General features: G+C 34.8%; 1 protein-coding gene across 1 annotated transcript in view; it reads left to right on the top strand.

Annotated features, from left to right (window-relative positions):
• TMC1 (transmembrane channel like 1) overlaps nucleotides 1-13,291 on the top strand; it is a 182,458-nt gene that overhangs the window by 143,615 nt on the left and 25,552 nt on the right. The window contains exons 13-14 of the mRNA XM_074280993.1: nucleotides 1-9; nucleotides 8,327-8,455. The exon at nucleotides 1-9 is cut by the window's left edge and continues 153 nt beyond it. Coding sequence (XP_074137094.1) covers nucleotides 1-9; nucleotides 8,327-8,455 — 138 coding nt within the window. The remainder of the gene's footprint in view (nucleotides 10-8,326; nucleotides 8,456-13,291) is intronic.

Here is a 13,291-nt window from a genome sequence, read left to right as displayed (position 1 = left end):
GTAGGACAGGTAATGAAATGGATGATATTGGGATGGCTTGAGACCCAAATTTGTTACCTCAACAAGGATGTTTATTGTAAATTCATCTTATCTATTCACTGAGTGATATTCATGTTCAGGTCTTCCCATAAGTTCAGTCCACTCAATGTGCTGCTAGGTCTTTCCTCAATTTCTCTTGACATCTGAAGGATACTCATAGAACACATGAACCATCTGTGGTTTGACAAAGTTTATAGAATCTTTATCTTGAACTGTAGTCTTTTGGAATATGATAAAAGAATAATTAAAGTCATTGTCAGGAAATATTTCTTTGACATTCTTTTCATTTGGCCCAAACCAATTATAGTCATGATTCTAAGAATTTATTATTGTTCAGTTGTGTCTGACTTTTCATGACATTGTTTAAGTGCCATTTTTCTTGGCAAATATAGTATAATGGCTTATCATTTTCTTCTCTGGCTCCTTTAACAGTTGAGGAACTGAGGCAAATAGGGTTAAATGAGTCGTCCAGAGTCACAAAAGTTAGTATTTGTGGCTGCATTTAAACTCATGAAGATGAGTCTTCCTGATAACAAGCTTAATGCTCTATTTACTGTGCCACCTAGCTGCCCAGTTCTAAATATATGCTTCAGCAAATGTATAGCAGCTATCACTCTGCTATGAAGATTTCTACATTGCATTAGAAAATTAAGTACATATCTATTGCTCTTATCATTTCATTCCTCTTCACAGATATTCTTCTTTTCAGTCAGGAGATATCTCCAAATATGATCAATATTATAAATCAGTTGAGGTGACCAGGGCTAACCAGGGAGGATGAATTCCTCTGCTGGTTTGTCATTCTTTTAGAGAACTAGAGTTCCTTGTCCTTTTCTTAGCTTCTGGGGCACCTTTGTTTTAGGGCCTACTTTTCCAAAACTTCTTCTTTTCCTCATCTTCCAAAGATTGGGAGGTCAAGTACCTTGAAGCTCAGACCACACTTTCTGGGGATGAATAATCCTTTCGCACCCAGGGATCATTGGTTTCTATATTATTCCTTTGCCTTCTCTATATCCCTGTTAAATTCAGTTTTCCCTGGGCTTAAAAATTGTCAATCAGGGCTCTGAATATTTACCACTTTTATAAGATGTTTGTTTCTATGGTAAGTATTTATAGGCAGGGCAAATCTCCATTCATGTGAAACCTTAACAAAGAAAAGAAGAAATAGATGGCAGGGCTTTGGACAACATATTTAATGGATCTTAGAGATGCAAGGAAGAACTAAACTACCTGAATTATGGGGATCCTTGTATAGTTGTGTTTTTTAGGTATTCAAAGAAAGCTAAGGTTCTGCAAGACATGTTTCTTTCTAAGAAAACCTGGGCAAGTCTAATATATAATTGCGTTGTTAACTCCAGGACTTAACATAATCCCAATAAACCAAAGATTCAGGATCATAATAAGCAACATAGAAGCTTCAACAATCTCAGAATTTGAAGATTATTTCTTTTCTTATTGTAATATGGTCTGGTAATGAGGCTAACAATCTCTACAATCTCTTTATTTGTTTATTATTATAATGCAAGTATCTTGGGAGCAAGGGATTTTTCTTGATATCCTTCGGGACTTAGAATGATTTCTGGCACATGACTTAATAGAAGTCCTTAAAATGACATCTATCTAATGTCTACCACAAACCTAACTATTTGGGGTTTGTACCTAGCTGCAGAGAACAAGATTATCTACTTCTGGAGGTGATTTATTCATTCATTTCCAATGTTACCTAACAATGACCTTCAGTTTCTGATTATAGGAGAGCTTATGTGACTTTCCTCACATATTGACTCAAAACAAAGGTGGAAATTTATTGATTAAATCTCTTGCTTTCTGAAGTTCCTGCGCAGTTTGTTCTGTCATGAAATATCGATCTGTTTTTTTTTTAAAAAGCTTTTAGTGAATTTCTTTGCTTCTTTCTATCTCTTTCTGTTTCATTCTTTCTCTTTCTTTTTTTCTCTCTTCTTTACCTTTCTTCCTCCCCTTCTTACTTTTCCCCTGCCCTTTCTTTCCCTCTTTCATTCCCCACCTCCCTCCTCTCTCTATTTCTTTTCTTTTGTACACTTCTCCCTGTTTCTCTCTCTAATAGTCAATTTATTTGGGAGCATTTGTTTTCTTTCCCTCCTCCTGTCTCCTTTCAGAAAGATTACTTAGCACTTGAGAGATGGCTGGATGAGGCAGACAGAGGAAAGACAGTGGGAGGGTTCTGACTGGAATTTCTGAGAAGGCAAGTGAAAAGCATGAGAAAAAAGTGAACATAAAGATTTAAAAAATAGGATTAGTAAGGCCATGGCTTTTAAAGAAAAATATCCATATTGACATTAATGATTTGGTCCTCATTTGTTTAAAGGGAACTTAACAGAAAGAGTATAGACAGATTTAAGAAAAATAAACTTGCCAAAAAATTAAAATCTCAATTTTGAACATTTTGCAGCGTATTATATACCTTTACCAAAGGCTCCAAATTTTATGTGAGTTTTTCTAACTTGTCAAGCATCCCAATGTGTTTCTCTGCTTCTCTTTGAGTCTGTCTAAGGCCCAACTTCTCTTAGAGATGAGTCATTTTCTTCACGTCTACTACTATTAGAATGGAGTTGATTATCAGGGAAAAAAAGGGAATTTTTTTCTTACTTATAATGTTAGGTTTTGAAGTCAAGATATTATATTGCCAGACTGTGCTAGGTTCTAAGGCTACAAAGAATGAAACAATCCCTACTATCAAGGAGATGATATTCTAATAGAAGAGGCAGGCATGTATAAAAATAAATATAGTATAAGTACAAAAGGATCATATGTATATACATATGGGTATACATACATGCTTATACATTTATTCATGCATGTATGTATGTATGCATGCATATATACATACTATAATGTTAGTCAAATACAAAGTATATTGGATTAGATAAAAATCTTCCCTAAGATTTGAAATGGGAGTAAAGGAGAACAAAATCTCTAAAATGAGGTAATTGTACAGGATAGCCTTACTAGGTCCCTCTCAGCTAAAAATCTGTAATGCTTTGATACCATTGTTAGGACTGTTTTACTTTGGATTAAGTAAGATAGATTACCTGAAAGATCTTGAAAGGGAGAAAAGGTAAGATACTATGTACTACTGCTCATCTCAATATATTTCTCAGTTTCTTTGGACTTATTGCTCATCTTTCATGTCAGAAGAACATTTCTACCTGTGGCCTCTTACCATCAGGATCAAATATAAAATTCTCCCTTTTGCATTTTAATGCCTTCACAACCTAGGCTATTCCTTCTCACACTTTTCTTTCCTCCATGTATTTTATATTTCAGGGACACTGATGAGGTCCTGAATGGTAAGTGTGATTAGCAGACAAAAATTGGAACATTGATGGAATTGTTCCCTGGGGCAGGCCAGTTAGAAATTCAGGATATGTCAAACCCTTGAATTATTATTACTATTAAGGGATCTTGGGCAGGCTCACCCTGTCAGAAATCCCAGTCATTTCCTGGAGTTAAATGTTAAATTTTCCCTATAAACTTACTTATGGCCCATGCCATGTTGACTACCCTACTTTGTGTTACTCTATTACAGCACTCTGCCTCATAGTGTCCTTCCCCTTCCATTTCCCCCATATCAGGTGTTGTCTCCCCTAATTCTACTATTCTTCTTAACCCCACTTCTCCTCATTATAACTAACTCTTTTAGAGTGCTAAGTCCCGTTCAGGATTTAGCCTATTAACTAAGGGTATGCCCCAACAACATGGAGTATTTCCTTCATTATTTATTAAAAAAGCCTTTCTATGCTCTTCCAACTCCATTTCATATTTGCCATTCCTGGCATCAACTGTATCGCTTTTTGGTTGTATTCTCTACTCCCAAATAAATCTACTTTTTCCTTTTTTTTAAATAATCCTTTACCTTTTTTTCGTTATAATTTTTTATTAACATTACATATGCATGGGTAATTTTTTACATTATCCCTTGCACTCACTTTTGTTCTGATTTTTCCCTTCCCTCCCTTCACCCCCTCCCCTAGATGGCAAGCATTCTTATGCATGTTAAATATGTTATAATATATCCTAAATACAATATATGTGTGCAGAACCAAACAGTTCTCTTGTTGCACAGGAAGAATTGGATTCAGAAGGTAAAAATAACCTGAGAAGAAAAAGAAAAATGTAAACCATTCACAATCATTTCCCAATGTTCCTTCTCGGGCTGTAGCTGATTCGGTCCATCATTAATCAATTGGAACTGAATTAGATATCTCTTTGTTGAAGATATCCACTTCCGTTAGAATACATCCTCCTACAGTATTGTTGATGAAGTGTATAATGATCTCCTGGTTCTGCTCATTTCACTCAGCATCAGTTCATGTAAGTCTTCCCAAGCCTCTCTATATTCATCCTGCTTGTCATTTTTAACAGAACAATAATATTCCATAACATTCATATACCACAATTTGCCCACTATTCTCCAATTGATGGGCATCCATTCATTTTCCAGTTTCTAGCCACTACAAAAAGGGCTGCCACAAACATTTTGGCACATACTGGTCCCTCTCCCTTCTTTAGTATCTCTTTGGGATACTCCCAATAGTAACACTGCTGGGAGAAAGGGTATGCACAATTTGATAACTTTTTGGGCATAATTCCAAATTGGTCTACACAATTGTTGTATTTGTTCACAACTCCACCAACAATGCATCAGTGTCCCAGGTTTCCTGCGTCCCCTCCAACATTCATCATTATTTTTTCCTGTCACCTTAGCCAATCTGACAGGTGTGTAGTGGTATCTCAGAGTTGTCTTAATTTGCATTTCTCTGATCAATAGTGATTTGGAACACTCTTTCATATAAGTCTGTTTTTAGTCTCCTCAGGGTTTAAAGTCTGCTCTCTATTCATATAAAAGCTATCAATAGTTAGAGTTTGTTTTAATTTTTTGCTCATTCTATCAAAGAAGAATCAAAGAAAACAAACTAACAAAAAACATGCAGTCTGTTTTGTTTTGTTTTGTTTTTTGGGGGGGAGATGGATAATGTTACCAAGCTTCCTCTACAGACTGCAAGGGCAGCAGTGAGGCACTGGCAAATAGCAATGGCTGGTCGGTGTCTGTGCTCTGAGATTCTGAGAGTGTGCTGAGTCACTCCGGGTAGGTGTGGCCAGGTCCCGAGAGACCCTAGTTTTTCAGGGTTATAGTCTTTACTCCCTGTGTTTTTAGCTTCCCTGCTTGTCTACTGACTTGCTGTCAGGGCAAATTAGCCAACACTGTGGTAAAGCACTTCCCAAAGAAAGGCTGAGATCATACCCCACCCCGCTCTGGTCTGCTCAGGTGTGAACTGCCTGCCTTACTCTGTCTGCTCTGCTGTTGCTGCCTGCCTTCAGTTTGTGCCCAATCTAACTCTCCCCATCCTCGAGCAAAAACAGACCTTTTCTGGCAAATTTCAAGGATATCTTCTCTTGATAATTATTTGTGGGGTTTTTCAGTCAAAGACTAATTCCAAGACTTGTCATGAAATAAATTATTCTGAGAGAAAAGGCAGAGCTTAAGTAGAGGTGTGTGTCTTCTCTGCCATCTTGGCCAGATGTCTCAAACCTACTCTTTTCCAAAGAGAATGGCCATTATGAATTCTTCACATGATTGAACTTGACCATTTAGTGCTCTTCTAAAGTATATCACCTGATTCTTCCTATGAGCTGGTATCTATATCAACACTAATCTACTTGGTGTTCCACACAAATTACTCTCCAACTCCAACTCTATCTATATCTTTGCACTGGCTGTCCTCCATTTCTGCACTGTTCTTCCTCTTCAACTCTGCTTTTTGGTTGGCTTCTTTCAAAACTCAACTCAAATTTCATGTTCTTCAGGAGGACTCCTCAAGTGGTGTGCTAGTAATGTATGCATGACATATCTAATTACTAATATTTTTCCCATTTCTTTCTAAGTTTAGGCCATCAAAAAAAAAAAAAAACCACCTTATAGTCCAATAAATCAGTTCTTAATTCATAGCATTTGCCAAGTTCTTACACTGAAAATTTAATAATGGATTGTAACAAACTGTTTGAGCTGGCTCCAGCCTATCCCTGACTCCTTTCCTTCCATTTCTCAAATTACCTTTAATCCTTAGTATATACTGTATATGCACACAGTTATTTATATTTTTTTTCTCTTCCATTAGAATGTGAGCTGCTTAAGGAATAAGATCATATTTTTGTCTTTCTTTAAATCCCCAGAACTTAGCACAATATCTAGCTCATGACAAATACTACTGAAATCTTTATCAACTGATTGGCAGGGAGTTACATTGATCATCCTTATTATTCATTGTCATCATATTCCACTCATATAAAAATGATAGGCAAGAGAAGATCTTCATATAGTATGATTTCTTTCTCTGTGACCAGGGATAAGGAAATAGCATTTTCTATCCACCACCATGAATGAAATATTCTTAGGTCCATGGAAAAGCTGTCTGGAAAGATTGTGCTGACCAAACTATTGCTGCTTCTGTTTCCTTTCCTATAAACCAGGAGTTCTTAACCTGGAGTCCATATTACATCATGGATTCTGTGTGTAGATTGCTTTCTAGTTGCTTATTCCTGGTTTTTAGCTACGTAGATAGCATACCCATGATGTAGAAATCTCCTAGGGTCATAGACTTCAACCTGACAAAAACCTTGCAACCCCCTCATTTGACAGATGGAGAAACTTAGGCCCACAGAAGTTAATTAACTTGTCCAAAGTTACTAAACCATGAATTCAGAGTAACTCTTTCAACCTCCCCTCAGGAAGAGTAGGAATATTTTCATACATTTTATCTTTTACACAATTTAAAACCAAGACAGATTAGTTTCCTAGGTATGATAGTGTAAGCTGATACAGTGAAAAGGAAAAAAGCACATAACCAGATGGAAAATTTTAAATTTAGTGATAACCATGATATTGCAGGACTCATGATCCCATGAAGAGTTCATGAGTCATCAGAACATCACAGGATAGGTATTTATCTTTATTGCAGTTGTTCAGTTATTTCTGTCATTTCTGACTCCTAATGACCCCTTTTTAGGTTTTCTTGGCAAAGATAAGTGGTTTGCCATTTCCTTTGCCAATTCATTTTTACAAATGATGACAATGAGACAAATAGGGTAAAATGACTTCCTCAAATTCACATAGCTAGTAAATGTCTGAGATCAGATTTTAACTCAAAAGATGCTATATGGCTATGTTTGGTCATTTTCATCTTCCCTTTCATTCTTTGTCTCTCTTCATGTAACACACACATGCACACACACACACACACACACACACACACACACACAAATGTTTTCTACATAAAGACAGTGCTAGAGTGGGGGGGATAGAGGACAATGTAAGGAAAGGAGATGATGGAGGGTAAAACAAAGATAATAATCACTTCATTTCGTCTTTTGGTAGCTTTTAGTCTATAAATGGAAATCTCTCTGGAGGATCCCTTTTGCCTTATTTTTCAATTTTTATTCTTTTACCCCCACTTTTCCTCTAACCTCTTTCTTTAATTTCCTATATGCTTCCTTTCTTCTCACCCTTTTCCACAAATTTGAAATGACAGTGAAGTTAGGAATCCTTTAGTTTAGAGAAAGAAAAAGGAAAATAGAGTTGTAAACTCATTATGGTTCCTTTGTTCCTACCCCATTTTCAGACCTCCCAAAAGAAGAGTTGAGACACAAATGATGGGGAGATTTAATTATGGGAAGCAATGAATTTTGAAATGTTTATGCAAATATTACATCATGTAATTTGAATCTCACAGTAATCCTGAACATAGATTATATAATTTTTATTATTTTCATTTTACAGATCAGAACACCATTGCTCAGAGAATTGAAATGACTTGACCATTATCAGATATTTAATAATGATAATATATATTGTAGGTACTTTTAGATTTGCAAAACATTTTTTTAAATTTAAATTTTATTTTATCTTTATAACAACCCTGGGAAGTAAAAGCTTTTAGTGTCCCCATTCTACAGATAAAGAAATCAGTGATTTGCCCAAGGTCAGTATCTGCAGCAAGATTTAGTCTTAGACATTCAAAATATAGTATAAGAAGCAACATTCAAGCCTAGGATTTCCTAATACTACTGCTTCCCCTTATTTTAAAGAGGATATTTGTTTTAATACTGATCATTCATTATTGACAATCCATTAAACTATGAGTGTCTCAGAGGCAGTGATTATCTTTTGCCTGTTTAGTATCTCCATTATTTAGCACACAAGCACTTACTAAATGTTTATTGATTGATTTATTGACTGATAATCTCTCAACAGGAATTTGTGCGACTAACTGTGTCTGATGTCCTCACAACCTATGTCACAATTCTCATTGGTGACTTTGTAAGAGCCTGCTTTGTCAGGTTTTGTAATTACTGTTGGTGTTGGGACCTGGAATATGGCTATGTAAGTACGATTTCCTTAGCTCTCTTTATATTGTTTCAGGGTCACTTGCTTTTTTTGTAGCTCATCATACTGAAGAGAAGAAAGTATCTCATAGTTTGTGATGGGGAAATCTCCTTTTCAAACTATAAATACAAAATGTTTAAGACTGCAAGTGATAGTTAAAAGACTGAGAAAAAAAAAAAGTCAATCCTAAATCGTGTCATATGTTGTAGTCTAGTTAAATAAATCCATAATCGCAAAAGCAGAATGTGTCTAAGGAGTATGGAGTAAAAAGGGTGAGGATCCTAACTTGTTAATTGAGATAAGTTTTTAAAATATGATAGTTATTGTGTGTAGACATTGTCCTTAATTTTTCATCCCCCTCCCCAACTTTGCATTTTTCTAACAATGAGGCAGAGGACAAAGGGTGTGACATCAGCTATGTCACCCTCTTTGTGTTTATTTGAAATAATGAAACAGACTTCTGGCTGTGGCTCCTGCTTTAACTTTTATGTTCTTGGGCTATTTCCACTAATACACAAAGTATTACCTTACTTTCCTTATCACAAAAAAAAAAAAACAAAAAAAAAAAAACACACAAACAAACAAAAAACCCCTGAGATTCCCAGTCTTACTACCTACCATTCCCATTCTTTTATTCTCGCTTCATTTCCATCACTTGTTGCTATCAAGTTGCTTTCTTCCATGCCTCTAAAGAATGTATTAGAGATGATATTGAGCCCGATGGCTCCTGATTTTCATATATCTCTCACCTAGGATGTTGCACCTATGCAAGAATATATTGTATGGTTCCCATATCTTATCTAGAATTATAATAATTTATACTTCAATTAATCATTCAATCAACAAATATTTATTAAGGGCTTATTATATGCCAGATATCATGTGCTACTCTATTAGGAATTTAAAGACAAAATGAAGTGATCCTGTTCTTCAAGCAGTTGACACAAGATAATTTATGAAGGGAATGGAGGACTAGGAGTTAAGTGTTTCAGAAGGGCCCCATGTAGGATGTAGAATTTAAGATGAACTTTCTGAAGAAAACTCTGTATTCTAAGAGGTATAGATAAAAAGAAGAATGGTATATTTCAAACTTGGGTCATATCCTGGGCAAAAGCAGAATGATAGAAAATAAAATATCATATGTGAAAAGATCAAGGAGGCCAGTTAGACTGAAAACATAACTCTTTGTAGTTACAAAATACTTTGCATACATTATTTCATCTGAACTATAGAATTCATTTCAACCAGCATTTATCAAATGCCTATTTACATGTCTTTCAGCACTAGGCTGGTTGCTAGGTAGTCATAGATAGAAGCAATGTTATTTCCCTCATTAGAATGGAGCTCCCTGAAGGCAAGAAATGCATTTTTGTTTTTGTATTTTTAGTTTTTAACACAGAGAAATACATGATTAATAATTGCTTGTCACCTGTCAGTGGATTGGTGGATTAAAAGCAGTCTCTGACCTGAAGCAGGTACTATAATTTTTCTTTTTCTGTTTTACAGGTGAGGTGACTGAGGCTCAGAGAAATGCAATTTGTCCATTGTTATTTAGCTATTAAGAGGATGAGCTGGGAGTTCAATCCATGTCTTCTGAGTCTAACTCGAAAGTTTTTTTTTTTTTTCTACTTATTTAGTTGGTATAACTAACATCACTTAGTAGATTTTAAATTAGTAACAATCGGTCCTGGCCACCTCTTAACACTGAGAGCTATTTATCATAGCTGAAAGTTGGATCCTACTTGAAATAAGTTGGAGTAATCCTAACTTTGTCTATATGCCATCTGTTAGGTCATCACTATTATCCATGCTCAGAATGCCAAGAACAGTTAGTTAATGCTCTTTGGTGAATGAAAATGCTGTAGACTCAGAGAGCTATTGAGTCTCTTTCCCATTCCTTGCCATGAAATATTTGGATGACTTGATCTCATTTCTGTTTTTCTTGCCGAATGCAGCTAAAATTTTATGTAGGCATCACAATGGAAGTTTCTGTACCTGGAATTTTATATCATTGTCTGATCTTTTGCTTGTCTCTTCTCCTAGATATTTTCTTAAGGGCTAGAAAATGTGCCACAAAAAATGAAGTCAATAAAATATGACCCAGATACATAAAAACTGTAATTAAATTATTGTAATTTTTTGAGTGCCATTAATATTCTTGGCTCTATACAAAATATGTGAGAAAAGAACAATGTTCCTGTCCTAGGTTGTAGAAAAGAAATTAACCTTTGTCTTATCCTTCTGTTTTCTGCTAAAGAAAAGATCTTGGAAAGGGAAGAATCCAATACTGTGACAACCCAACATCCTTAAATACTAATTTTCTAACATGGGATCTTTTTTATTTTCATGTTTGGGAAGTATTGTGCTGCAGTGAAATAATGAGTTTGCAATCACTGAACTTGGGTTTGATTTCCTAACTCTTGACACTTGTGTGATTTGGGGGTTCAGTATCCTCACCTATAAAATGAGACAACCTCTGAAATTCTTTCTACCATTATATGATCAAAGTAATTATCTACTTCCTAAACATTTATTAAATATTATGCTTCCTGACCACATCAAAGTGCTTCAGGGAATACAAAAATATCCTTGCCTAAAAGGAGTCTTTAATGAAATGGGAGAAATAAAATAAATACACAAGCAATTGTGATGTAGTTCAGAAAATCATAAATGCCAAAAGGAGCATTTTATATAAAGGGGTTCATGGTGTAGTTGACAGAGTGCTGGATCTGGACTTAAGAAGACTTAGATTTGAATGTTGTTTACAATTCTTACTAACTACATAATCCTAGGCAAGTCTCTTAAACATTATTTCCCTTTTGAGAGGTTAAGATAACGTTTATCTTCAACACTTAGAATGTTGTCTAGCACATACTTAGGACTATATAAAATGCTTGCTGACTGACTATAAAATGAAAATTAAATAACATCTTAAGTTTATGTTTCTTTTCTATAAAATGGGAAGAATAATGACACTATTCCAACAGTGTAACAGTTATTTTCATGGTGGAAACAACACCTTTAAGAGGCCTTGAAGAAAAAGAAGGCTTTCCTTAGATAGAAATATATTGGGAGAAAGTTCTGGCCATTTAAAATGACCTGCATGAATGTGGGAGGGGACACAATGATATTGGGGACAACTTAGTAGGCTTGTTTGACTAGAATGTAGAGTATGTATAGAGTATATATAAAATAAACTAAGACTACAGTGATAAGTTGGATGCAACTTGCAGAAGGCTGAACAGTTTCTATCTTATTCTCTCACCACAGAGAAAACACTAAATTTTTTTGAAGCAATGAATCACTTTATCAGAGCTGAACATTTGTAAGATTATTTTGGCAAATATAGTGATGATGGTTCAGAGAGATGGAAAATAAGAGGACTAATTAGGAGCTATTGTGAGATTGGGAAAATAATGTCCTGAAAAAAACAGGATTATATTAACTGGCATTATATTAACTGGCATTTACAGAAAGATTTCTGATTTGTAGAATGTTTTACATATGCTATCTGATTTTAGTCTCACAACAACAGTGTGAGATAGATGCTATTATTGCCTACATTTTGCAAAAGAGACTGAAATTAAGTTAAGAACCATATAACTAATGTGACAGAGGCAAGGTTTGAATCCTGACTTTCCTGACTCCAATTTTCATTAACCCATGCTATCTCAGAAATACTAGTGAAAAGGAGAGATGAGACAGTGTGAAAACAGAATTTTTAGACCTTATAATTGATTTGATATGATATAGGAAAAGGGAAATGAAAGAGTGAAAGACATACATTTCAGTGTTGTGAAAAGGTCTGTAGTGTTATTAATAAATATGAAGGTGTGAATAGATATGTATTTTGTATATGTATGTATATGTACATATCTATATATAACATATATATATTTATGTGTATGTATATGTATATACAATCCCAGATGGGAGCATCCCAGGGAGCCAGCAGCAAGTCTCACTTCAGCAAACAAGCAGTAAATCCTGAGCCCCAGTGCAGTGGAGCAGACATTTCATTTTGTGAAAGTGGATGAAATTGACAAAGAAGTGAATATAGATGAGAAAGAAAAGAAAAAAAGGAAAGAGGTAGGGATGAAGAAAGACAGAGAAAAAGCAAAGCAAAGATAAAGTGACAGAGGATGAGAATAATGATCTATGTTGTTATGTCACAGAGAAGATTGGAAGAGTTGGGATGATGGACACAAGGAAAGGACTTATTGCACTTCCCTTTTGTACAGAAAGTGTACTAACAGATTACCAAGTCATAAATATGGTTTTGATATCTAAAAAGACCCACAACAGAGAATTGGGATCAATTGTCCCAATAAATGTTGATGCAAAAATTATTGATAAAATATTTTCAAGGAGATTACAATAACAATTACAAAAATCATACACTGTGATCAGACTGGATTTGTACCTAGAGTTCAACTCATTCAATATCAGGAAAACTGTAATTATAATGATCACATTAATAACAAAAATAACAAAAATAATATAATTATTTCCATAGAGGCAGAAAAAGTTTTTAACAAACTACAATACCCATTCATGTTGAAAAAAACACTAGAAACAAAAAATAAACAGGGCTTTTTAAGAAATGAACATGGTGTGATATATGAATGTAATGAAATACTACTATGTAATAAGAAATTATGAACAAGTATATTTCAGAAAAAACTGGAAAGATTTGTACAAACTGATACAAAATGAAATGAGCAAATCTAAAAAAACAGTATGTTTAGTATCATTAATATTGTGTGATGATCAACTACTACAAATGAATCAGCTCTTCTTAGTAACACAATGATTCAAGTACAAAGGACTCAG

This window comes from Sminthopsis crassicaudata, chromosome 1, assembly GCF_048593235.1.
Source record: "Sminthopsis crassicaudata isolate SCR6 chromosome 1, ASM4859323v1, whole genome shotgun sequence".
Classification (NCBI taxonomy): Eukaryota; Metazoa; Chordata; class Mammalia; order Dasyuromorphia; family Dasyuridae; genus Sminthopsis; species Sminthopsis crassicaudata.
This window is presented reverse-complemented; position numbering and strand designations above follow the sequence as displayed.